Here is a 26,872-nt window from a genome sequence, read left to right as displayed (position 1 = left end):
CAAGCGTCTCGACAGGAGCTAAATAAAACTCAAATCTGGTTCGTGTGCTTATTTAAATGGGTGGGAAAATCACACAATTTTTTTCATGAGTGCATACTGACCCCTAGAGTGCAATAGTTGACATAACATCTAGTTGTGTGTCGATACGATTATAGATGCAGCTGAGATAGGCTCCAGCACCCCCTGCAACCCCAAAAGGGACAAGGGGTAGGAAATGGATGGATGGATGGATGGATGGATGACATTTTAAAAATCCTACATCAGTGGTATATAAGTATTGCATGACCTAATTTGTGAAATGGTGCAGTTTTTAAAGCAATTAGAAGCATATTCAAATAACACACTAACACCATAAATATGTTTAAAATGATAAATGATACTGCAACACAAATGCAAAATCGTAGGAAGTTTATATATATTTTCCAATAGATAAGTTGGTTAAAAATAGATAATAATCAGCAAAGAAAAGTGCGAAAATGACTTCAGCACTATGAACAGAGATACAGTTTGTGCGTTCAGTGACTACTTAAAACTTCAAGATGGTGTTCAAAGCCAGCAAACCAGATCATAAAGAGAATATACTGTACTTCTTGCACTGTTAAATAAACACTTCCAACCGCATGTTTCTGTAAAATATATCACACAATAAATCAAATTTAGTCCTCCTCCCTCAGTTAAATGATAAATAATAAATATAACAATATTTTGTTAGATTTTACTATTTCATTGTTGTATTTTATAACATTGTATGTAATTATAAAGATTTTTTTTATTTTATTATATAAATTCTATTTAATCTTATATAATTTGATTATTTTATTTTAGGTATATGTTTTATTTCATTACATTTTGTGTTTATTTGATAAATAATAAGTTCATATCACTAACCCTCTGTAGCACCGGCACTATTTCTCAATACATTTCCCAGTGTTTTCACTTAGACACAAAGTACAAACGTTTGTAAAACCAATAAAATAAAGTTAAAACATGATGCTTTGTGGTTTACACTTGCTCATATAGATATCTGGTTTCTCATGCTGAGTTGCTAAAGCAGACATATAGTAACCTACATCCTGTAAATAGATTACAGTCTTTTAAAGCACAAAACAATCTTAAAGCATCAACAATTAATCGATGGTATTACATATTTTCAGAAGAAGCAAACTATTTGCTGCAAATTGGACCCAAGGTTTTTTTTTCTGTTTTTACTTCCTTTGGATGTAATGACCATATGTTTGAATACTATTAGCAATCATAAAGAAAACACAACAGCCTTAATCAATGCAACTATTTTACACCTGTCCCAAAAATGCTAAGTAAGAAATATGACAGCTGGGAAAGTAAATTATTTCTAACAGTTTATAAGTGTCACTGATTACTTTGGATGCATATTAAAATATTGAACAACAGCAGTCAATGAAAATGTACTTATATGAATAGGAATGTTCAAGCACAAAAATAGCTTAATAAATATAACCACTGCTGACACTGAACCTGTGTTGGATCACAACAGGGAAGCACACTAAAAAATGGGACAACAAACTCCTATCTTGTCGTGGCTAAATTGGAAAGCAGATCTAAAGAAACACAAATATATTCAGCAGAATAACTGCAAGATTAAAATCAACATTCAAATTGAGAAAATATTTTGAACTGTTGAGAAATGGCTCAATTACATTAATGTTTGTTTTTGAAATGACAGGTTTAAGCGTATCCTGCACAATAATGGTTTATAATGATAAAGGTTCCTACCTCCAAAGGATCAAAAGAGTCATGAAGTTCATCATCAAAGTCAGAAGGAATTTTCCTCAGAGTCTGGTCAGCAGGCAGCGTGTTGTCATTGTAAGAAGACACAAACTTGAAGTCACTGGTTCTAGAACCTGTTGTCAAGTAGGCGTCATAGTTGTAGGTGCTGCGTAAAGTTCCTGTGCCATCAACATCTGCGTAATTAGGAGGCAGATACGCGCTGGGGATGGCAACTGCTCCATCAAACAACAGTCTGGGCTTTCTCCTGCGACAAAACCTCACACCCAGGACGATGATGATGAAGGTCAGAAAGAAGGTGGACACAGACACCAGCGCGATGATCAGATAAGACGTCAGTTTGGAATTCTTCTCCTCATAAGAAATGTCCTTCAGTTCTGGCACCTCAGCCAAGTTATCAGAAATAAGTAAATACATGGAGCAGGTGGCAGAGAGAGGGGGCTGTCCGTTATCTTTCACTGCCACAATCAGGTTCTGTTTCATGCTGTCAGATTCAGAAATGTCCCGCTGGGTCCTGATCTCGCCACTGTGGAGACCAATGGTGAAAAGTCCTGGATCAGTGGACTTGACTATATGATAGGACAGCCAGGCGTTCTGTCCGGAGTCTGCATCCACCGCTATCACTTTGGACACCACAGAGCCTCCGTGTGCAGCTTTGGGGACCAGCTCGGTCATGAAGGAGTTACCCTCTGGGGAGGGGTACAGTATCTGAGGAGAGTTGTCATTCACATCCGATATGAACACACTGACGCTCACGTTGCTGCTCAGTGGAGGAGAACCGTTGTCTCTGGCCATGACGTGGACTTTAAAACTCCTCAAGTGTTCATAATCAAATGACCTGACAGCGTGGATCACACCTGTGTCTCCGTTAACAGACACATAGGAGGACACCGAGGCACCGTTCACATCAGCGGCTAACAGTGAATAAATCACGGTACCATTCTGTCTCCAGTCGGGGTCTTGAGCACTAACGGAACATAAAGTGGATCCAGCTTTGTTATTTTCACTCACATATGCACTGTAGGACTGTTCCTCAAACACAGGTGGGTTGTCGTTGATGTCTGCTACAGATAAGTGAAGACTTTTAGAGGAGGATAGAGGAGGAGAGCCCTCGTCAGTGGCACTGATTGTAATGTTGTAATCAGACGCTAGTTCACGGTCCAGTTGTCCAGTAGTCACCAGAGAATAATAGTTTTTAACAGAAGGAACTAACTTGAAGGGTACATTTTCTTGAACGGAGCAGCGGACTTGTCCATTCTGCTCAGAGTCTCTGTCCTGAACATTAATGATGCCCACCTCTGTACCAGGTGACACATTCTCTGGTACTGGATTAGACAGTGACTTTATATTAATCAAAGGAGCGTTGTCATTTACGTCAATAAGATCAATAATTAATGTTGAATAAGACACTAATCCAAGACCATCTTTAGCGCTTATTTGCATTTCATATGATGACATTTTCTCATAATCAACAACACCAGCAACTCTAACATCTCCAGTTTTGGGATGCAATGTAAATGCATGTCTTTTGTCATCAGAAACATGATCAAATGCATATGTAATTTCACTATTCAATCCTTCATCTGCATCACTTGCACTCACTGTGATCACCAATGTATCAAGAGGAGAGTTTTCAGGCAGACTGGCTTTATAGACTGTCTGACTAAACACTGGTACATTATCATTAGCATCCAGCACAGTGACATGTATGACTACTGTACCTGATCTCTGAGGAGAGCCGCCATCATATGCAGTCAGAGAGAGCGTGATGTCTTTTTCATCTTCTCTATCTAATTCTTTGTCTAAGACCAATTCACAGTACTTCCGTCCACCTGGTTTAGTGTTTACATTTAATTTGAAATGATCATTCTGCTGCAAAGTGTAGCTTTGAACAGCATTTTCACCAATGTCTCCATCCTGTGCTTCCCCAAGAAGAAAACGAGCACCTTTGTCTGCTGATTCTCCGATTTCAAATTTGAGTGAATCCTCATTGAACTGTGGTGAATTATCATTAATATCTACAACACGAATATTAATACGCTGCAGCTCTAATGGATTTTCCAGCACAAGTTCTTGTTTTAGAACACATGAAGCCTTTTTGTCACAAAGCCCTTCTCTGTCAATCCTCTCCTGAACAACCAAGTCACCAGTGTTGAGGTTGATGCCGCAGTGCTGAACGTTGTCATCCTCAGGATCAATGCGTGCTTTACGAGCAGATAACTGGCCCAAATCAAGTCCCAAATCCTTGGCGATATTCCCAATTACAGATCCACGTTTCATCTCCTCTGGGATAGAGTAGCTCACGTCTCCATTGATGGTGTTGAGGAAAAGGAAAAGAAAGGCGAGGCAGTAGCCATTGGATGCAAATCTTTTGTTCTCCATTGCATCAAAAAATGGATGAATCAAAATCTAAAACAATATGGTTATAATATCCTCAAATATCCACAGATTTTTGCATCACCGTCATGTTAACAAGCGTCTCAGCCAGAGCTAAATAATACTAAAATATGGTACGTGTGCTGCTATATATGGATGGGAAAATAACATTTGTTCATGAGTGCATACTGACCCCTAGAGTGCAATAGTTGACATAGCATTTAGTTGTGTTGATAAGATTCTCCATAAAATTGTCACAACCCCACATCAGTGGTACGTATGTTTTGCATGACTGTTCATTTGGGAAATTGTGCAGTTTTTAAAGCAATTGTAAGCATTCTACAATATCAACATTTATATGTTAACAAATAATAAAGGTTACTGCAACACACATCCAAAGTTTTACAATAGAGAAATTGGGTAAAAATACATAAGAATCAGCAGAGAAAAGTCAGACAATATTGAGTTCAGCACAATGGACAGAGATATGTGCTTTTATGTGCTCGTTAAATGTTCATAATGTGTTCAAAGCCAGCAACGCAGATAATAAAGAGAAGACACTTATTGAACTTGTAAATGAGCAATTCAAACTGCACATTTTCAATTATTTATGTATCACACAATTCATCGCTTCGAGCCTTTCTCCCTTAGTTTGTAACAATAGCCACCTGTAGCTCCAGCAATTCTCAACACATTTCCAAGTGTTTTCACTTAGCCACAAAGTAATATGAATAAAAATAAAGTTACAACGTGATGCCTTGTGATTTTCACTTGGTAAATTTAGATACATGCTTTTTTAATGGATTGGAAAGCAGATATAACCTATGCACTGTAAATAGACTTGAGTCTTTCAAAGCACAAAACAATCTTTGAAAAAAAAAAAAAATCATAATTTTTCGACTGAAGTTTAAACTTGACCCTATTTTTTGTATAATTTTTACATGTTTTTCTACCTATAAGAAATCAGGAAATATTACAAAACAATGCTTTTTTTTTTTTTTAAACGAAGGCCCTGTACTTGGCCTCTTGATGGGAGAGTGGGTTGCCTTTTAGCTTTAGAGTCAGGGGTTTGAGCATTTAACACCCAGTGTGGGCATTTCTATTTGGAATTTACATCTCCTCATGCATGGGTTTTGTACAGGTGCTCTGGTTTCTAGCTCTTAATTTACCAAAATATGCTCTTTGTCTTTGTGTGTCCTGCCATTGGCTGGAGACCAATCCAATGTGTACCTCTCTTCTTGCATAAAGCCATCTGGGATAGACTCTAGCTTAACTGTGACCCTAATGAGAATAAGCGGTATAAGTAATAATGAAAATAATGAAGACCCTGAGCTGTTAAAACATGACTTTGTGCCAGTGAAGCATGAACCATAAGGCATTTTTGTATGAGTTAAGTGTAGAAATAATGAGGAAGTCTGAGCTTAGGATTCAGACAATCGAGATAGTGAGCCAACATACTATCAAACTTAATATCAGTGACCGCTAACCTCAAAAACTACTGAATGAACCAACATTTGCCATGGACACAATTCAACAATATGCATGTATATACTATTTCCAGAAGAGTGGAAACTATTGTCTGAATGGTGGACCCAAGGTTTTTCTCTATTTTCAATTCAATTGGATGTAGTGACCATATGTTTCATTACTATTAGTGATTAAAAGGAACAAAGCAACAACCTTTATGTATTGTACATCTGCCCAAAATATGCTAAGAAAGAAATATGACAGCGGGATAGTCATTTTCTATACATTAGTAGTCAATAATAAAGTATTTACCTGCATATGAATGTTCATGCACACAAATAGCTTAAAAAATACAACCATTAATTACATTGAATTTAGGTATAATCAAAACAAGGAAGCCCAATAAATACATGGGATACAAAACTACTATTTTGTCATAGCTGTATAGTAAAGCAAGTATAAAAAACACAAATATCGTCAGCAGAACAATTGCAATATTCAAATTAATATTCAAATTGAGAAAGCATTTCTACTTCATAAAGAATAGCGCAACAAATGATTATATATATTTTTTTGTTTTTAAAATGGCAGGTTTTAGCTTATTCAGCACAATTTAATTCATATTGATAAAGAAATGTGAGTGTGAATGTTGTCTGTCTATCTGTGTTAGCCCTGCGATGAGGTGGCGACTTGTCCAGGGTGAACCCAGCCTTCCGCCCGATTGTAGCTGAGATAGACTCCAGTGCCTCCCGCGACCCGAAGGGAAAAAGCGGTAGAAAAATGGATGGATGGATGGATGGATGATAAAGGTACCTACCTCCAAAGGATCAAACGAGTCATGAAGGTCATCATCGAAGTCAGAAGGACTTTTCCTCAGAGTCTGGTCAGCAGGCAGCGTGTTGTCATTGTAAGAAGACACAAACTTAAAGTCACTGGTTCTAGAACCTGTTGTCAAGTAGGCGTCATAGTTGTAGGTGCTGCGTAAAGTTCCTGTGCCGTCAACATCTGCGTAATTAGGAGGCAGATACGCGCTGGGGATGGCAACTGCTCCATCAAACAACAGTCTGGGCTTTCTCCTGCGACAAAACCTCACACCCAGGACGATGATGATGAAGGTCAGAAAGAAGGTGGACACAGACACCAGGGAGATGATCAGATAAGACGTCAGCTTGGAATTATTCTCCTCATAAGAAATGTCCTTCAGTTCTGGCACCTCAGCCAAGTTGTCAGAAATAAGTAAATACATGGAGCAGGTGGCAGAGAGAGGGGGCTGTCCGTTATCTTTCACTGCCACAATCAGGTTCTGTTTCATGCTGTCAGATTCAGAAATGTCCCGCTGGGTCCTGATCTCTCCACTGTGGAGACCAATGGTGAAAAGTCCCGGATCAGTGGACTTGACTATATGATAGGACAGCCAGGCGTTCTGTCCGGAGTCTGCGTCCACCGCTATCACTTTGGACACCACAGAGCCTCCATGTGCAGCTTTGGGGACCAGCTCGGTCATGAAGGAGTTACCCTCTGGGGAGGGGTACAGTATCTGAGGAGAGTTGTCATTCACATCCGATATGAACACACTGACACTCACGTTGCTGCTCAGTGGAGGAGAACCGTTGTCTCTGGCCATGACGTGGACTTTAAAACTCCTCAAGTGTTCATAATCAAATGACCTGACAGCGTGGATCACACCTGTGTCTCCGTTAACAGACACATAGGAGGACACCGGGGCACCGTTCACCTCAGCGGCTAACAGAGAATAAATCACGGTACCGTTCTGTCTCCAGTCGGGGTCTCGAGCACTAACAGAACATAAAGTGGAGCCAGCTTTGTTATTTTCACTCACATATGCGCTGTAGGACTGTTCCTCAAACACAGGTGGGTTGTCATTGATGTCTGCTACAGTCAGGTGAAGCCTTTTAGAGGAGGACAGAGGAGGAGAGCCCTCGTCAGTGGCACTGATTGTAATGTTGTAATCAGACACTAGTTCACGGTCCAGTTGTCCAGTAGTCACAAGATGATAATAGTTTTTAATAGAAGGAACTAACTTAAAGGGAACATTTTGCTGAATAGAGCTGTGGATCTGTCCATTCATCTCAGAGTCTCTGTCCTGAACATTAATGATGCCCACCTCTGTACCAGGTGACACATTCTCTGGTATTGGATTAGACAGTGAGTTTAAATTAATCACAGGAGCGTTGTCATTTGTGTCAATAACTTCAATAATCAAAGAACTATATGAAATCAATCCTAGACCGTCAATTGCGCTTATTTGCATTTCATATGATGACATTTTCTCATAATCAACAACACCAGCCACTCTAACATCTCCAGTTTTGGGATGCAATGTAAATACATTATTATTGTCATCAGAAACATGATCAAATGCATATGTAATTTCACTATTTAATCCTTCATCTGCATCACTTGCACTCACTGTGATCACCAATGTATCTAGAGGAGAGTTTTCAGGCAGACTGGCTTTATAGACTGTCTGACTAAACACTGGTACATTATCATTAGCATCCAGCACAGTGACATGTATGACTACTGTACCTGATCTCTGAGGAGAGCCGCCATCATATGCAGTCAGAGAGAGCATGATGTCTTTTTCATCTTCTCTATCTAATTCTTTGTCTAAGACCAATTCACAGTACTTCCGTCCACCTGGTTTAGTGTTTACATTTAATTTGAAATGATCATTCTGCTGTAAAGTGTAGCTTTGAACAGCATTTTCTCCGATGTCTCCATCATGTGCTTCTCTAAGAAGGAAATGAGCACCCTTCACCGCTGATTCTTGGATTTCAAATTTAACTGAATCCTCGTTAAACTGTGGTGAATTGTCATTAATATCTAAAATACGGATATTAATATGTTGCAGCTCTAATGGATTTCCCAGCACAAGTTCTTGTTTGAGAACACATGAAGTCTTTTTGCCACAAAGCCCTTCTCTGTCAATCCTCTCCTGAACAATCAAGTCACCAGTGTTGAGGTTGATGCCGCAGTGCTGAACGTTGTTACCCTCAGGATTAATGCGTGCTTTACGAGCAGAAAACTGGTCCAAGCTAAGTCCCAAATCCTTGGCGATATTTCCAATGACAGATCCACGTTTCATCTCCTCTTGGATGGAGTAGCTCACGTCTCCATTGATGGTGTGGAGGAAGAAGAAAAAAAAGGCGAGGCTGTAGCCTAAAGACGCTAATCTTTTGCTCTCCATTGTAACAAAATCATAAGAAGAAAATGTCTCACTCTAGAACAACATTGTTATAGTCTCCACGGATATTAAAAGCCTTTTACAGGACATATGTGTTACCGAGCGTTTCCACCGGAGCTACACAAATACTAAAATCTGGTACGTGTGTTGATGTAAATGGGTGGGAAATAGGGATTTTTTTTTCATTAGTGCATACTGACCCCTAGAGTGCAATTGTCGACATCGCAGCTTGTGTGATTGAAATAATATCAGTAAGATTGTCATGTTTATTTGTTTAAGATAATTCATGATGGTTTATTTAGCAAAAGTGTGACATTTTAAAGTAATTCTGGTTATACAGGACTAAATCAATCAAAACGAATATGTGTTTTAAAAACATTCAAGAAAACGTTATCACAAATGTAAAGTCAAAATGATTTAAATGTGATATTCTGAAAAAAATGGTTTCAATGACACGGAAGAAAAGGTGACAATAATTTCAGCACCATGGACAGAGGTACATGCACTGGCAGCTTCTTAAAGAGTCAGACTAAGTTTAAAACCAGTAAAGTAGACACACATTCCAAAGCTTGTCTTCTTCCTTCAAAATATAATGTAGCAGCTCTGACAGTTACATTTACGCATGTTTTAAACGATAAATATTGTGAAGTTCTTCTCTTTCAGGTCATACCAACAACAAACTCCAGCAACATGTCTTAATATTTGGTTAAAGTTTGTCTATTGAGCTGACAGACAAAACTTGTATAATACAAATTTAAATGGATGGATGAGTGTAACATGAAGCTTAAAGGGGAACTGCACTTTTTTTTTGGAATGTTTTTTTGGAATCGTTCAAAATCCTTATGAGAGACAACAACACAAGTACATTGTTTTGGTTTGTTTTGTTTTTGCATGGATATCAATGCTGCTAATGGCAGCAATCTATTCTGCTTCCAAATCACTCTAAAAATACACCGAAAAAAAGTCAGCAATCCTTAATTTAAGTTCTTTAACCTGCATAATAACTAAGCTGTATAGCGACATTGTCATTATAAGCACAAACACTGCGGTACTGTTTGTTTTAGCGTAGTAACACATCACCTTGTGAGGACGTGCTATAGCATTTGCCATAAGTTAGCTTCTGCGTCAAAAGCTGAATGGCTTTTGAGTTTGTAATGCACAACACAATGTGATAGGACACCAATTTGTACTGACTAAAACGTGAGTAATCATATTACGGTATCTATAAAGTATCAGACCACATTTCGCGTTTTGTTTGAACACAGCCAGCTTGCCCGAGGGCAGGTGTGGCACGCTTCCGTGAAGCAATGCAACAGTGGAGCCTCACGGACAGTGCCCACTGTAAATGTGGAGAACCCCAACAGAATGTGGAACATTTTATAACCAGCTGCCCAAAACACCGCACACCACATGGCGACCGAGGCCTGATAAACTTAGATGACGAGACGCTGGACTGGCTTACTGCAAAGGAGCTGGCGATCTGAGGACATACACAAGAAGAGGAAGCTAAAGCTCGACAGTGTTTGTAGTTGTACTCACAACAAGCATGACCTACTGCATGTATTATGGGCTATATTATAGTGACTCACTCGATACATGGACATGTTTCCTTTTGGTCAAGCGGGCTGGAGATGTTGTTTTGTTGTTAACTTTGGGTATGCACTCCATTTCGTTCGGCATATCTTGGCTTCAAGCTCTATATTTAGATTGTCAGGTCACGGCGGTTCTGACTCTTTTGGCTTCCGTTTGTGCCACTGTTTCACCCTCTCTTTGTGGTCGCTCAGCTTCTATAACCAGCAATTCAGCCTCTGTATGTTCAGGTTCAAAAATATTAGGTTGTAAATCGTAATTTTCCAAAAATAGCCATCTTTATCGTGTGTTACCAAGTCCGACATGATAGAAAAACCCACACGTGTGTTGCCCGAAGTCAGAAGTGCGTTGCTATGGGCACTGAAAGAAATGTGCATAGGAAGTAAGTTCAGGTAATGTTTAAAATGACGAAAGTAGGTAAATATTGTACACATTACAATATGTCATGAACATGACTGTTACTATATTATATAATAATAATACTAATACTAATAATACATTTTATTTGGTATACCACTTTTCAGGGTAAAAATGTAAATATAAAACAGTTCAAAGTAATAATTATTTTACTTGCAGTGTGCATGTAAAACATTGAAGGAGGGTTTTGAAGTGGATTTAGAGGGCTTTGAAGACGACAATGGTGCCATTAGTCGCATCTTGGAAGCGTTTTTATTTTCTTTAGCTTAAATAATGACGTGTGTTTGTGTCTCACATAATGATTGTGAATGACAGGCAAAACCCCAATAAAGTGCAGTTTCCTTTAATTACATATCATTTTCTAAATGATTTCCAAAGGAATCATAAATCAACTTAAATATTCCGGATTTTCTCAACAATGAAAGAACAACAACACTATAACAACACAACTATATGTGTAGCCCGTATTCTAAAATATAATTCATTTGTCTAAAATTTAATTGGATCCTATAATCTCATATCATATTTATTGTCTTAATACCATTTTAAGACAATACAAGACCATGTTCCCAATGTTTTATTAAACTAAAAACAAAGGGGTGCCCTGTACATGTCCAGCATGACCAAGCATGGAACATGAAAACATTCTTAGGTGAGTTTGATACAAAACTGATGAAGAGGCCAAACCTTAGCATCAAACAAAAGCAATTGTAAGCAGGCAACACCCTTAATAATGTCTAACATCAGTGACATCTGACCTCACAAACATTTTGAATTAAACACAAATCTCAAGCATTGAGCTTCTCTAACTGTAAAAAAGTCAGAAGTAGGAAAAACAAAAGGTTAATTGACATGGTAGCACATCAAATAAAACAAAAACATCATAAGCGAGGAAAAACCTTGTTATCTCAAACATTAACATTCATATTGAGAGAATATTTGAGTGGATGAGGAAACGACCAAAACAAATTACAAAAATATTTGTGTATGTAAAATACAAAATCTTAACTGGCACCATCTGGTCTATATTGTCAAAGGTTCTTACCTCCAAAGGGTCAAAAGAATCATGAAGATCATCATCAAAGTCAGAAGGGTTTTTCCTCAGAGTCTGGTCCGCAGGCAGCGTGTTGTCATTGTAAGAAGACACAAACTTAAAGTCACTGGTTCTAGAACCTGTTGTCAAGTAGGCGTCATAGTTGTAGGTGCTGCGTAAAGTTCCTGTGCCGTCAACATCTGCGTAATTAGGAGGCAGATACGCGCTGGGGATGGCAACTGCTCCATCAAACAACAGTCTGGGCTTTCTCCTGCGACAAAACCTCACACCCAGGACGATGATGATGAAGGTCAGAAAGAAGGTGGACACAGACACCAGCGCGATGATCAGATAAGACGTCAGTTTGGAATTCTTCTCCTCATAAGAAATGTCCTTCAGTTCTGGGACCTCAGCCAAGTTGTCAGAAATAAGTAAATACATGGAGCAGGTGGCAGAGAGAGGGGGCTGTCCGTTATCTTTCACTGCCACAATCAGGTTCTGTTTCATGCTGTCAGATTCAGAAATGTCCCGCTGGGTCCTGATCTCTCCACTGTGGAGACCAATGGTGAAAAGTCCTGGATCAGTGGACTTGACTATATGATAGGACAGCCAGGCGTTCTGTCCGGAGTCTGCGTCCACCGCTATCACTTTGGACACCACAGAGCCTCCGTGTGCAGCTTTGGGGACCAGCTCGGTCATGAAGGAGTTACCCTCTGGGGAGGGGTACAGTATCTGAGGAGAGTTGTCATTCACATCCAATATGAACACACTGACGCTCACGTTGCTGCTCAGCGGAGGAGAACCGTTGTCTCTGGCCATGACGTGGACTTTAAAACTCCTCAAGTGTTCATAATCAAATGACCTGACAGCGTGGATCACACCTGTGTCTCCGTTAACAGACACATAGGAGGACACCGGGGCACCGTTCACCTCAGCAACTAACAGAGAATAAATCACGGTACCATTCTGTCTCCAGTCAGGGTCTCGAGCACTAACAGAACATAAAGTGGATCCAGCTTTGTTATTTTCACTCACATATGCACTGTAGGACTGTTCCTCAAACACAGGTGGGTTGTCGTTGATGTCTGCTACAGATAAGTGAAGACTTTTAGAGGAGGACAGAGGAGGAGAGCCCTCGTCAGTGGCACTGATTGTAATGTTGTAATCAGACAATAGTTCACGGTCCAGTTGTCCAGTAGTCACCAGAGAATAATAGTTTTTAATAGAAGGAACTAACTTAAAGGGGACATTTTGTTGAACGGAGCAGTGGACCTGTCCATTCTGCTCAGAGTCTCTGTCCTGAACATTAATGATGCCCACCTCTGTACCAGGTGACACATTCTCTGGTATTCCAATATTCAATGATTTTAGTTGTATAACTGGGGTGTTGTTGTTTTTGTCAGTGACTTCAATAATCAAAGAACCATATGAAATCAATCCAAGACCATCTATTGCGCTTATTTGCATTTCATATGATGACTTTTTTTCATAATCAACAACACCAGCCACTCTAACATCTCCAGTTTTAGGATGCAATGTAAATACATTAATATCGTCATCAGATGCATGATCAAATGCATATGCAATTTCACTATTTAATCCTTCATCTGCATCACTTGCACTCACTGTGATCACCAATGTATCAAGAGGAGAGTTTTCAGGCAGACTGGCTTTATAGACTGTCTGACTAAACACTGGTACATTATCATTAGCATCCAGCACAGTGACATGTATGACTACTGTACCTGATCTCTGAGGAGAGCCGCCATCATATGCAGTCAGCGAGAGCATGATGTCTTTTTCATCTTCTCTATCTAATTCTTTGTCCAAAATCAAGCGTAACAAGGGGCTTAAAAAAAGCAAGTGTAAGTCAAGTTCCTCAAGTGAGAAATATTATTCCTACAGGAACCGTTAGTCAACATAATTACTCCACATATTCACAACAATAAAAAACTAAACTATGACAACACAACTGTATGTGTAGCCCTTCATTAGTCATTAGTCTAAGTTTGAACCAGACCCTATATTCACTTCATAGCAAATGTATTATCTTACTGATAACGTAAAACATCCATCTATCCATCTATTTTCTACCACTTATCCGGAGGGTGTTGGAGCCTATCCCAGCTGCACTCAGGCGGTAGGCGGGGTACACCCTGGACAAGTTGCCATCTCATTGCAGGGCCAACATAGATAGACGGACAGCAATTACACTCACATTCACACACTAGGGCCAATTTAGTGTTGCCAATCAACCTATCCACAGGTGCATGTCTTTGGAGGTGGGAGGAAGCCGGAGTACTCGGAGGGAACCCACGCAGTCACAAGGAGAACATGCACACAGAACGACCCCAAGCCCAGGGGGGTCACACACTAACCCCAATACCACCGTGTTCCCCTAACTTAAGACAATACAAGACAAATCCAACTCCGTTACAGTATAAACAGGCAGGATCCATCCATCCATTTTCTACCGCTTATTCCCTTCGGCGTCGCGGGGGGCGCTGGAGCCTATCTCAGCTACAATCGGGCGGAAGGCGGGGATGCGCTATTTTATTCCAGCACTACCAAGCGTGGAATAGAAAATAATTATTGGATGAGTTTTGTATGGAAGTAAGGAAGAGCCTGAACCAATCATCAAACAAAAGTGATTGTGAGCCAGCACACCCTTTATCATGTCTAATATCAGTGCACTCTGACCTCACAAATATTGTTGTGAATGAAATGAATATTCGAGCAAAAACACTCAACATCTCAAGCATTGAGCTTATAGCAACACAATAATGTGCAATAAATCAGAGTAAGGACAAATAACCAATTGGTTGACACGGAAGCTTATCAAAAGAATCAGAAAGATATTAACCAATAAAGTGTAATTTCAACATTGACATACATATTGAGAGATATTTTGCCTGTTTAAGGAAGTGAGTGAATTAAATGAACACATTAATATGTTGTGTGTGAAATACACTTACACAATATGGTCTACAATATATTGTAAAGGTTCCTACCTCCAGAGGGTCGAACGAATCGTGAAGATCATCATCAAAGTCAGAAGGACTTTTCCTCAGAGTCTGGTCAGCAGGCAGCGTGTTGTCATTGTAAGAAGACACAAACTTAAAGTCACTGGTTCTAGAACCTGTTGTCAAGTAGGCGTCATAGTTGTAGGTGCTGCGTAAAGTTCCTGTGCCGTCAACATCTGCGTAATTAGGAGGCAGATACGCGCTGGGGATGGCAACTGCTCCATCAAACAACAGTCTGGGCTTTCTCCTGCGACAAAACCTCACACCCAGGACGATGATGATGAAGGTCAGAAAGAAGGTGGACACAGACACCAGCGCGATGATCAGATAAGACGTCAGTTTGGAATTCTTCTCCTCATAAGAAATGTCCTTCAGTTCTGGCACTTCAGCCAAATTATCCGAAATAAGTAAATACATGGAGCAGGTGGCAGAGAGAGGGGGCTGTCCGTTATCTTTCACTGACACAATCAGGTTCTGTTTCATGCTGTCAGATTCAGAAATGTCCCGCTGGGTCCTGATCTCTCCACTGTGGAGACCAATGGTGAAAAGTCCCGGATCAGTGGACTTGACTATATGATAGGATAGCCAGGCGTTCTGTCCGGAGTCTGCATCCACCGCTATCACTTTGGACACCACAGAGCCTCCATGTGCAGCTTTGGGGACCAGCTCTGTCATGAAGGAGTTACCCTCTGGGGAGGGGTACAGTATCTGAGGAGAGTTGTCATTCACATCCGATATGAACACACTGACGCTCACGTTGCTGCTCAGCGGAGGAGAACCGTTGTCTCTGGCCATGACGTGGACTTTAAAATTCCTCAAGTGTTCGTAATCATATGATCTTACAGCGTGGATCACACCTGTGTCTCCATTAACAGACACATAGGAGGACACCGGGGCACCATTCACCTCAGCGGCTAACAGAGAATAAATCACGGTACCGTTCTGTCTCCAGTCGGGGTCTCGAGCACTAACAGAACATAAAGTGGAGCCAGCTTTGTTATTTTCACTCACATATGCACTGTAGGACTGTTCCTCAAACACAGGTGGGTTGTCGTTGATGTCTGCTACAGATAAGTGAAGACTTTTAGAGGAGGACAGAGGAGGAGAGCCCTCGTCAGTGGCACTGATTGTAATGTTGTAATCAGACACTAGTTCACGGTCCAGTTGTCCAGTAGTCACCAGAGAATAATAGTTTTTAATAGAAGGTATTAACTTAAAGGGGAAATGTTGTTGAATGGAACAGCGGACCTGTCCATTCTGCTCAGAGTCTCTGTCCTGAACATTAATGATGCCCACCTCTGTACCAGGTGACACATTCTCTGGTATTGCAATAGACCGTGATTTTAGTTGTATAACAGGAGTATTATCATTTACATCAGTAAGATCAACAAGTAATGTTGAATAAGACACTAATCCAAGCCCATCTTTAGCGCTTACTTGTATTTCATATGATGACATTTTCTCATAATCAACAACACCAGCCACTCTGACGTCTCCAGTTTTGGGATGCAATGTAAATGCATGTCTTTTGTCATCAGAAACATGGTTAAATGCATATGTAATTTCACTATTTAATCCTTCATCTGCATCACTTGCACTCACTGTGATCACCAATGTATCAAGAGGAGAGTTTTCAGGCAGACTGGCTTTATAGACTGTCTGACTAAACACTGGTACATTATCATTAGCATCCAGCACAGTGACATGTATGACTACTGTACCTGATCTCTGAGGAGAGCCGCCATCATATGCAGTCAGAGAGAGCATGATGTCTTTTTCATCTTCTCTATCTAATTCTTTGTCTAAGACCAATTCACAGTACTTCTGTCCCCCTGCTGGTTTAGTGTTTACATTTAATTTGAAATGATCATTCTCCTGTAAAATGTAGCTTTGAACAGCATTTTCACCGATGTCTCCATCATGTGCTTCCCCGAGAAGAAAACGAGCACCTTTGTCTGCTGATTCTCGGATTTCAAATGTAAGTGAATCCTCATTAAACTGTGGTGAATTATCATTAATATCTAAAATACGGATATTAATACGATGCAGCTCTAATGGATTTTCCAGCACAAGTTCTTGTTTAAGAACACATGAAGCCTTTTTGCCACAAAGCTCTTCCCTGTCAATCCTCTCCTGAACAATCAAGTCACCAGTGTTGAGGTTGATGCCGCAGTGCTGAACGTTGTCATCTTCAGAATTAGTGCGTGCTTCACGAGCAGATAATTTTCCCAAATCAAGTCCCAAGTCCTTGGCGATATTCCCAATGACAGATCCACGTTTCATCTCCTCTGGGATGGAGTAGCTCACGTCTCCATTGATGGTGTGGAGGAAGAAGAAAAGAAAGGCGAGGCTGTAGCCTAGTGGCGCAAATCTTTTGTTCTCCATAGTGGCAACAAAACAAAAAATACAAATGTCTAAATGTAAATCAAAACAGGTTATAATCTCCCACTCGATGGCCAGAGCCTTTTACACGGTAGAGATGTTCACGAGCGTCTCCAAAAGATTTTCACAAGACTAAAATCCGGTACGTGTGTTGATATAAATGGGTGGGAAATTAAGGACATTCTGTCAATGAGTGCATACTGACCTCTAGAGCACAACTGTCGAAATGACAGCTTGTTTGGGGAAAAGAATAACAGTAAGATTGTCATATATCTACATCTGTGGTATTTAAACATGTCAATGCCGTTCATTTGAAAAACTGTGTTATTTTGAAGCAGTTCATTTCTAATTTTGAAATAATAACTATTACAACTAAAATGTTTCTGAAGATAAAAAGGAATACTCTATCACAAATATAAAGTCCAGTTCATTTTAAAATGTATTATCTAAAAAATAAGTTGGGTAAAAAGACTCAAAAGAAACAGCGACAATGAATTCAGAACCATGGACAGAGATCACGCATGCAGTCGTTTGTAAAAGAGTCAGAATATGTTCAAAGTGAGTCAAGTAAATAACAAATGAACAGGTAATCTCTTTCTTTGACACTGTAATGTAGCAACATTTCAGCATGTTTCAAACATATTTCATGAAGTTTTCCTAGCTCAGGTCATAATAATTATTGCACACAGCAATATTTCTCAATATTTGTTTAAGTAGTTTTTCTATCAAATTGATGGACAAACTTGTGTCAATAAAATTCAAATTGTAAGTTGAATTTTAAATGCGTGTCATTTTCTCAAGTAAAATACATTATTTCAGAAAGGATCATAATTCAAATTAATTATTCAGCATATTCACTACAATTAAAAAAACAACAACATATGTGTTGGCCCTGCGATGAGGTGGCGACTTGTCCAGGGTGTAACTCGCCTTCCTCCCGAATGCAGCTGAGATAGGCTCCAGCACCCCCCGTGACCTCAAACAGGACAAGTGGTAGAAAATGGATGGATGGATGGACTATAACAACACAACTATATCTGTAGCCTTTATTACAAAGGATACTTCAGTCGTGTAAGTTTGAACTGGACTGTTTATATTCTTCTTATATCTTATTCATTGTCTTACTAGTAACTTAAAACAATACAAAACAATCATCCCAACTTTGAAGTTGTAATAAGCAGAGTACATCCTATACTTTTACATCATGACCAAGCATGGCATATAAAACTGTTATTGAATGTGTTACGTATAGAAATGAGGAAGAGCCTGAACATTAGTGTCAAAGAAAGGGTATTGTGAGCCATCAAAACCTTTTATCAAATCCAATATCAGTGACCTCTGACCACACAAACATGTTTTGCTTAAACGAAAATCCCAACAGAAACAGTTCAATAGCTCAAGCAGTGAGCTTCTCTGTATTAAATCTAAAATGAAAGCGACAAGCGGTAGACAATGGATGAATGGAAGTTTTTTGATATGGAAGCACATCAAAACAATAAGAAAGACTGTCTGCAAGAAACTGTAATCTCAAAATTGACATCTGTATTGAGAGATGACTTGACTGTAAACACATTAAAACATAAATATTACTTAATGTGAAATATAAAAGATTAACTGGCCCAATATGGCCGATAATATTAAAGGTTCCTACCTCCAAAGGGTCGAAAGAATCATGAAGCTCATCATCAAAGTCAGAAGGACTTTTCCTCAGAGTCTGGTCAGCAGGCAGCGTGTTGTCATTGTAAGAAGACACAAACTTAAAGTCACTGGTTCTAGAACCTGTTGTCAAGTAGGCGTCATAGTTGTAGGTGCTGCGTAAAGTTCCTGTGCCGTCAACATCTGCGTAATTAGGAGGCAGATACGCGCTGGGGATGGCAACTGCTCCATCAAACAACAGTCTGGGCTTTCTCCTGCGACAAAACCTCACACCCAGGACGATGATGATGAAGGTCAGAAAGAAGGTGGACACAGACACCAGCGCGATGATCAGATAAGACGTCAGTTTGGAATTCTTCTCCTCATAAGAAATGTCCTTCAGTTCTGGCACCTCAGCCAAGTTGTCAGAAATAAGTAAATACATGGAGCAGGTGGCAGAGAGAGGGGGCTGTCCGTTATCTTTCACTGCCACAATCAGGTTCTGTTTCATGCTGTCAGATTCAGAAATGTCCCGCTGGGTCCTGATCTCTCCACTGTGGAGACCAATGGTGAAAAGTCCCGGATCAGTGGACTTGACTATATGATAGGACAGCCAGGCGTTCTGTCCGGAGTCTGCGTCCACCGCTATCACTTTGGACACCACAGAGCCTCCGTGTGCAGCTTTGGGGACCAGCTCTGTCATGAAGGACTTACCCTCTGGGGAGGGGTACAGTATCTGAGGAGAGTTGTCATTCACATCCGATATGAACACACTGACGCTCACGTTGCTGCTCAGTGGAGGAGAACCGTTGTCTCTGGCCATGACGTGGACTTTAAAACTCCTCAAGTGTTCATAATCAAATGACCTGACAGCGTGGATCACACCTGTGTCTCCGTTAACAGACACATAGGAGGACACCGGGGCACTGTTCACCTCAGCAGCTAACAGAGAATAAATCACGGTACCATTCTGTCTCCAGTCGGGGTCTTGAGCACTAACAGAACATAAAGTGGAGCCAGCTTTGTTATTTTCACTCACATATGCACTGTAGGACTGTTCCTCAAACACAGGTGGGTTGTCGTTGATGTCTGCTACAGTTAAGTGAAGACTTTTAGAGGAGGACAGAGGAGGAGAGCCCTCGTCAGTGGCACTGATTGTAATGTTGTAATCAGACACTAGTTCACGGTCCAGTTGTCCAGTAGTCACCAGAGAATAATAGTTTTTAACAGAAGGAACTAACTTGAAGGGTACATTTTCTTGAACGGAGCAGCGGACTTGTCCATTCTGCTCAGAGTCTCTGTCCTGAACATTAATGATGCCCACCTCTGTACCAGGTGACACATTCTCTGGTACTGGATTAGACAGTGACTTTATATTAATCAAAGGAGCGTTGTCATTTACGTCAATTAGATCAATAATTAATGTTGAATAAGACACTAATCCAAGACCATCTTTAGCGCTTATTTGCATTTCATATGATGACATTTTCTCATAATCAACAACACCAGCAACTCTAACATCTCCAGTTTTGGGATGCAATGTAAATGCATGTCTTTTGTCATCAGAAACATGATCAAATGCATATGTAATTTCACTATTTAATCCTTCATCTGCATCACTTGCACTCACTGTGATCACCAATGTATCAAGAGGAGAGTTTTCAGGCAGACTGGCTTTATAGACTGTCTGACTAAACACTGGTACATTATCATTAGCATCCAGCACAGTGACATGTATGACTACTGTACCTGATCTCTGAGGAGAGCCGCCATCATATGCAGTCAGAGAGAGCATGATGTCTTTTGTATCTTCTCTATCTAATTCTTTGTCTAAGACCAATTCACAGTACTTCCGTCCACCTGGTTTAGTGTTTACGTTTAATTTGAAATGATCATTCTGCTGTAAAGTGTAGCTTTGAACCGCATTTTCACCAATGTCTCCATCCTGTGCTTCTCCGAGAAGAAAGCGAGCACCTTTGTATGCTGATTCTCTGATTTCAAATTTGAGTGAATCATCATTGAACTGTGGTGAATTATCATTAATATCTACAACACGAATATTAATACGGTGCAGCTCTAATGGATTTTCCAGCACAAGTTCTTGTTTAAGAACACATGAAGCCTTTTTGTCACAAAGCCCTTCTCTGTCAATCCTCTCCTGAACAACCAAGTCACCAGTGTTGAGGTTGATGCCGCAGTGCTGAACGTTGTCATCCTCAGGATCAATGCGTGCTTTACGAGCAGATAACTGGCCCAAATCAAGTCCCAAATCCTTGGCGATATTCCCGATTAAAGATCCACGTTTCATCTCCTCTGGGATAGAGTAGCTCACGTCTCCATTGATGGTGTTGAGGAAAAGGAAAAGAAAGGCGAGGCAGGAGCCAATGGATGCAAATCTTTTGTTCTCCATTGCATCAAAAAATGGATATATCAAAATCTAAAACAATATGGTTATAATATCCTCAAATATCCACAGTTTTGTGCATCACCGTCATGTTAACAAGCGTCTCAGCCAGAGCTAAATAATACTAAAATATGGTACGTGTGCTGCTATATATGGATGGGAAAATAACATTTGTTCATGAGTGCATACTGACCCCTAGAGTGCAATAGTTGACATAGCATTTAGGTGTGTTGATAAGATTCTCCATAAAATTGTCACAACCCCACATCAGTGGTACATATGTTTTGCATGACTGTTCATTTGGGAAATTGTGTATTTTTTAAAGCAATTGTAAGCATCCTACAATATCAACATGTATATATTAACAAATAATAAAGGTTACTGCAACACACATCCAAAGTTTTACAATAGAGAAATTGGGTGAAAATACATACGAATCAGCAGAGAAAAGTCAAGACAATATTGAGTTCAGCACAATGGACAGAGATATGTGCTTTTATGTGCTCGTTAAATGTTCATAATGTGTTCAAAGCCAGCAACGCAGATAATAAAGAGAAGACACTTATTGAACTTGTAAATGAACAATTCAAACTGCACATTTTCAATTTTAAATTTTGAATGTATCACACAATAAATCGCTTCGAGCCTTTCTCCCTTAGTTTGTAACAATAGCCACCTGTAGCTCCAGCAATTCTTAAAACATTTCCAAGTGTTTTCACTTAGCCACAAAGTAATATGAATAAAAATAAAGTTACAACGTGATGCCTTGTGATTTTCACTTGGTAAATTTAGATACATGTTTTTAATGGATTGGAAAGCAGATATAACCTATGCACTGTAAATAGACTCGAGTCTTTCAAAGCACAAAACAATCCTTAAAAAAAAAAAAAAAAACATAATTTTTCGACTGAAGTTTAAACTTGACCCTATTTTTTGTATAATTTTTACATGTTTTTCTACCTATAAGAAATTAGGAAATATTACAAAACAATGCTTTTTTTTTTTTTTTTTTAAAGCGAAGGCCCCGTACTTGGCCTCTTGATGGGAGAGTGGGTTGCCTTTTGGCTTTAGAGTCAGGGGTTTGAGCATTTAACACCCGGTGTGGGCATTTCTATTTGGAATTTACATCTCCTCATGCATGGGTTTTGTACAGGTGCTCTCGTTTCTAGCTCTTACATTACCAAAATATGCTCTTTGTCTTTGTGTGTCCTGCCATTGGCTGGAGACCAATCCAATGTGTACCCCTCTTCTTGCATAAAGCCAGCTGGGATAGACTCTAGCTTAACTGTGACCCTAATGAGAATAAGCGGTATAAGTAATAATGAAAATATAGAAGACCCTGAGCTGTTAAAACATGACTTTATGCCAGTGAAGCATGAACCATAAGGCATTTTTGTATGAGTTAAGTGTAGAAATAATGAGGAAGTCTGAGCTTAGGATTCAGACAATCGAGATAGTGAGCCAACATACTATCAAACTTAATATCAGTGACCGCTAACCTCAAAAACTACTGAATGAACCAACATTTGCCATGGACACAATTCAACAATATGCATGTATAAACTATTTCCAGAAGAGTGGAAACTATTGTCTGAATGGTGGACCCAAGGTTTTTCTCTATTTTCAATTCAATTGGATGTAGTGACCATATGTTTCATTACTATTAGTGATTAAAAGGAACAAAGCAACAACCTTTATGTATTGTACATCTGCCCAAAATATGCTAAGAAAGAAATATGACAGCGGGATAGTCATTTTCTATACATTAGTAGTCAATAATAAAGTATTTACCTGCATATGAATGTTCATGCACACAAATAGCATAAAAAATACAACCATTAATAACATTGAATTTAGGTCTAATCAAAACAAGGAAGCCCAATAAATAAATGGGATAGCAAACTACTAATTTGTCGTAGCTATATAGTAAAGCAAGTATAAAAAACACAAATATCGTCAGCAGAACAATTGCAATATTCAAATTAATATTCAAATTGAGAAAGCAAATCTACTTCATAAAGAATGGCGCAACAAATGATTATATATATTTTGTTGTTTTTAAAATGGCAGGTTTTAGCTTATTCAGCACAATTTGATTCATATTGATAAAGGAATGTGAGTGTGAATGTTGTCTGTCTATCTGTGTTGGCCCTGCGATGAGGTGGCGACTTGTCCAGGGTGTACCCAGCCTTCCGCCCGATTGTGGCTGAGCTAGACTCCAGCGCCCCCCGCGACCCGAAGGGAATAAGCGGTAGAAAAATGGATGGATGGATGGATGGATGAAAAGGTACCTACCTCCAAAGGATCAAACGAGTCATGAAGGTCATCATCGAAGTCAGAAGGACTTTTCCTCAGAGTCTGGTCAGCAGGCAGCGTGTTGTCATTGTAAGAAGACACAAACTTAAAGTCACTGGTTCTAGAACCTGTTGTCAAGTAGGCGTCATAGTTGTAGGTGCTGCGTAAAGTTCCTGTGCCGTCAACATCTGCGTAATTAGGAGGCAGATACGCGCTGGGGATGGCAACTGCTCCATCAAACAACAGTCTGGGCTTTCTCCTGCGACAAAACCTCACACCCAGGACGATGATGATGAAGGTCAGAAAGAAGGTGGACACAGACACCAGCGCGATGATCAGATAAGACGTCAGTTTGGAATTCTTCTCCTCATAAGAAATGTCCTTCAGTTCTGGCACCTCAGCCAAGTTGTCAGAAATAAGTAAATACATGGAGCAGGTGGCAGAGAGAGGGGGCTGTCCGTTATCTTTCACTGCCACAATCAGGTTCTGTTTCATGCTGTCAGATTCAGAAATGTCCCGCTGGGTCCTGATCTCTCCACTGTGGAGACCAATGGTGAAAAGTCCCGGATCAGTGGACTTGACTATATGATAGGACAGCCAGGCGTTCTGTCCGGAGTCTGCATCCACCGCTATCACTTTGGACACCACAGAGCCTCCGTGTGCAGCTTTGGGGACCAGCTCTGTCATGAAGGAGTTACCCTCTGGGGAGGGGTACAGTATCTGAGGAGAGTTGTCATTCACATCCGATATGAACACACTGACGCTCACGTTGCTGCTCAGTGGAGGAGAACCGTTGTCTCTGGCCATGACGTGGACTTTAAAACTCCTCAAGTGTTCATAATCAAATGACCTGACAGCGTGGATCACACCTGTGTCTCCGTTAACAGACACATAGGAGGACACCGGGGCACCGTTCACCTCAGCAGCTAACAGAGAATAAATCACGGTACCGTTCTGTCTCCAGTCGGGGTCTCGAGCACTAACAGAACATAAAGTGGAGCCAGCTTTGTTATTTTCACTCACATATGCACTGTAGGACTGTTCCTCAAACACAGGTGGGTTGTCGTTGATGTCTGCTACAGATAAGTGAAGACTTTTAGAGGAGGACAGAGGAGGAGAGCCCTCGTCAGTGGCACTGATTGTAATGTTGTAATCAGACACTAGTTCACGGTCCAGTTGTCCAGTAGTCACCAGAGAATAATAGTTTTTAATAGAAGGAACTAACTTAAAGGGGACATTTTGCTGAATGGAGCAGTGGACCTGTCCATTCTTCTCAGAGTCTCTGTCCTGAACATTAATGATGCCCACCTCTGTACCAGGTGACACATTCTCTGGTATTGGATTAGACAGTGAGTTTAAATTAATCACAGGACCATTGTCATTTGTGTCAATAACTTCAATAATCAAAGAACTATATGAAATCAATCCTAGACCGTCAATTGCGCTTATTTGCATTTCATATGATGACATTTTCTCATAATCAACAACACCAGCCACTCTCACATCTCCAGTTTTGGGATGCAATGTAAATACATTACTATCGTCATCAGAAACATGATCAAATGCATATGTAATTTCACTATTTAATCCTTCATCTGCATCACTTGCACTCACTGTGATCACCAATGTATCGAGAGGAGAGTTTTCAGGCAGACTGGCTTTATAGACTGTGTGACTAAACACTGGTACATTATCATTAGCATCCAGCACAGTGACATGTATGACTACTGTACCTGATCTCTGAGGAGAGCCGCCATCATATGCAGTCAGAGAGAGCATGATGTCTTTTTCATCTTCTCTATCTAATTATTTGTCTAAGACCAATTCACAGTACTTCCGTCCACCTGGTTTAGTGTTTACATTTAATTTGAAATGATCATTCTGCTGTAAAGTGTAGCTTTGAACAGCATTTTCTCCGATGTCTCCATCATGTGCTTCTCTAAGAAGAAAATGAGCACCCTTCATTGCTGATTCCCGGATTTCAAATTTAACTGAATCCTCGTTAAACTGTGGTGAATTATCATTAATATCTAAAATACGGATATTAATATGTTGCAGCTCTAATGGATTTCCCAGCACAAGTTCTTGTTTAAGAACACATGAAACCTTTTTGCCACAAAGCCCTTCTCTGTCAATCCTCTCCTGAACAATCAAGTCACCATTGTTGAGGTTGATGCCGCAGTGCTGAACGTTGTTACCCTCAGGATTAATGCGTGCTTTACGAGCAGAAAACTGGTCCAAGTTAAGTCCCAAATCCTTGGCGATATTTCCAATGACAGATCCACGTTTCATCTCCTCTTGGATAGAGTAGCTCACGTCTCCATTGATGGTGTGGAGGAAGAAGAAAAAAAAGGCGAGGCTGTAGCCTAATGGCGCTAATCTTTTGCTCTCCATTGTAACACAATTATTTTAAAAAAATATGTCACTCTAGAACAACATTGTTATAGTCTCCACGGATATTCAAAGCCTTTTACAGGACATATGTGTTACCGAGCGTTTCCACCGGAGCTACACAAATACTAAAATCTGGTACGTGTGTTGATGTAAATGGGTGGGAAATAGGGAATATTTTTTCATTAGTGCATACTGACCCCTAGAGTGCAATTGTCGACATTGCAGCTTGTGTGATTGAAATAATATCAGTAAGATTGTCATGTTTATTTGTTTAAGATAATTCATGATGGTTTATTTAGCAAAAGTGTGACATTTTAAAGTAATTCTGGTTATACAGGACTAAATCAATCAAAACGAATATGTGTTTTAAAAACATTCAAGAAAACGTTATCACAAATGTAAAGTCAAAATGATTTAAATGTGATATTCTGAAAAAAATGGTTTCAATCACACGGAAGAAAAGGTGACAATAATTTCAGCACCATGGACAGAGGTACATGCACTGGCAGCTTCTTAAAGAGTCAGACTAAGTTTAAAACCAGTAAAGTAGACACACATTCCAAAGCTTGTCTTCTTCCTTCAAAATATAATGTAGCAACTCTGACAGTTACATTTACGCATGTTTTAAACGATAAATATTGTGAAGTTCTTCTCTTTCAGGTCATACCAACAACCAACTCCAGCAACCTGTCTTAATATTTGGTTAACGTTTGTCTATCGAGCTGACAGACAAAACTTGTATAATACAAATTTAAATGGATGGATGAGTGTAACATGAAGCTTAAAGGGGAACTGCACTTTTTTTTTGGAATGTTTTTTTGGAATCGTTCAAAATCCTTATGAGAGACAACAACACAAGTACATTGTTTTGGTTTGTTTTGTTT

At 39.9% G+C, this 26,872-nt stretch overlaps 5 protein-coding genes and 1 pseudogene across 5 annotated transcripts; all 6 read right to left on the bottom strand.

Moving 5' to 3' along the window:
- Positions 1-1,704: 1,704 nt before the first annotated feature.
- On the bottom strand, positions 1,705-4,146 carry LOC133648116 (protocadherin beta-16-like). Its single transcript, XM_062043897.1, has one exon. It carries the CDS (start codon positions 4,144-4,146, stop codon positions 1,705-1,707), a length of 2,442 nt encoding a protein of 813 aa, XP_061899881.1.
- Positions 4,147-5,139: 993 nt separating this feature from the next.
- LOC133648115 (protocadherin beta-16-like) lies at positions 5,140-8,916 on the bottom strand. Its single transcript, XM_062043896.1, has 2 exons — positions 6,425-8,916; positions 5,140-5,193 (listed from the first exon to the last, which is right to left on the bottom strand). The coding sequence occupies exons 1-2, from the start codon at positions 8,816-8,818 to the stop codon at positions 5,140-5,142; spliced, it is 2,448 nt and encodes an 815-aa protein (XP_061899880.1). The 5' UTR covers positions 8,819-8,916.
- Positions 8,917-11,610: 2,694 nt separating this feature from the next.
- Positions 11,611-13,930, bottom strand: LOC133648114 (protocadherin gamma-A12-like). Its single transcript, XM_062043895.1, has 3 exons — positions 13,911-13,930; positions 11,868-13,704; positions 11,611-11,631 (listed from the first exon to the last, which is right to left on the bottom strand). Exons 1-3 carry the CDS (start codon positions 13,928-13,930, stop codon positions 11,611-11,613), a joined length of 1,878 nt encoding a protein of 625 aa, XP_061899879.1.
- A 679-nt stretch (positions 13,931-14,609) lies between these two features.
- On the bottom strand, positions 14,610-17,263 carry LOC133648113 (protocadherin beta-16-like). The gene is made up of 2 exons (XM_062043894.1): positions 14,867-17,263; positions 14,610-14,621 (listed from the first exon to the last, which is right to left on the bottom strand). Exons 1-2 carry the CDS (start codon positions 17,261-17,263, stop codon positions 14,610-14,612), a joined length of 2,409 nt encoding a protein of 802 aa, XP_061899878.1.
- Positions 17,264-18,502: 1,239 nt separating this feature from the next.
- LOC133648112 (protocadherin beta-16-like) lies at positions 18,503-21,305 on the bottom strand. Its single transcript, XM_062043893.1, has 2 exons — positions 18,912-21,305; positions 18,503-18,598 (listed from the first exon to the last, which is right to left on the bottom strand). Exons 1-2 carry the CDS (start codon positions 21,303-21,305, stop codon positions 18,503-18,505), a joined length of 2,490 nt encoding a protein of 829 aa, XP_061899877.1.
- A 1,275-nt stretch (positions 21,306-22,580) lies between these two features.
- Positions 22,581-26,038, bottom strand: LOC133648111 (protocadherin beta-16-like; annotated as a pseudogene).
- Between the last annotated feature and the right edge of the window lie 834 nt (positions 26,039-26,872).

This window comes from Entelurus aequoreus, linkage group LG04 (genome assembly GCF_033978785.1).
Source record: "Entelurus aequoreus isolate RoL-2023_Sb linkage group LG04, RoL_Eaeq_v1.1, whole genome shotgun sequence".
NCBI classification, from domain to species: Eukaryota; Metazoa; Chordata; class Actinopteri; order Syngnathiformes; family Syngnathidae; genus Entelurus; species Entelurus aequoreus.
This window is presented reverse-complemented; position numbering and strand designations above follow the sequence as displayed.

Coding starts and splice junctions, on each gene's coding strand:
- LOC133648114 (XM_062043895.1), bottom strand. CDS start 13,930: ATGGATGTTTTACGTTATCA. Junction 13,705..13,910: donor ATGGATGTTTTACGTTATCA/GTAAGATAATAC, acceptor GCTTTTTTTAAG/CCCCTTGTTACGCTTGATTT. Junction 11,632..11,867: donor ATTCTTTTGACCCTTTGGAG/GTAAGAACCTTT, acceptor ACTTTTTTACAG/TTAGAGAAGCTCAATGCTTG.
- LOC133648115 (XM_062043896.1), bottom strand. CDS start 8,818: ATGGAGAGCAAAAGATTAGCGTCTTTAGGCTACAGCCTCGCCTTTTTT. Junction 5,194..6,424: donor ACTCGTTTGATCCTTTGGAG/GTAGGTACCTTT, acceptor CTGACTCTAAAG/CTAAAAGGCAACCCACTCTC.
- LOC133648113 (XM_062043894.1), bottom strand. CDS start 17,263: ATGGAGAACAAAAGATTTGCGCCACTAGGCTACAGCCTCGCCTTTCTT.
- LOC133648116 (XM_062043897.1), bottom strand. CDS start 4,146: ATGGAGAACAAAAGATTTGCATCCAATGGCTACTGCCTCGCCTTTCTT.
- LOC133648112 (XM_062043893.1), bottom strand. CDS start 21,305: ATGGAGAACAAAAGATTTGCATCCATTGGCTCCTGCCTCGCCTTTCTT. Junction 18,599..18,911: donor ATTCTTTCGACCCTTTGGAG/GTAGGAACCTTT, acceptor TTGTGTGGTCAG/AGGTCACTGATATTGGATTT.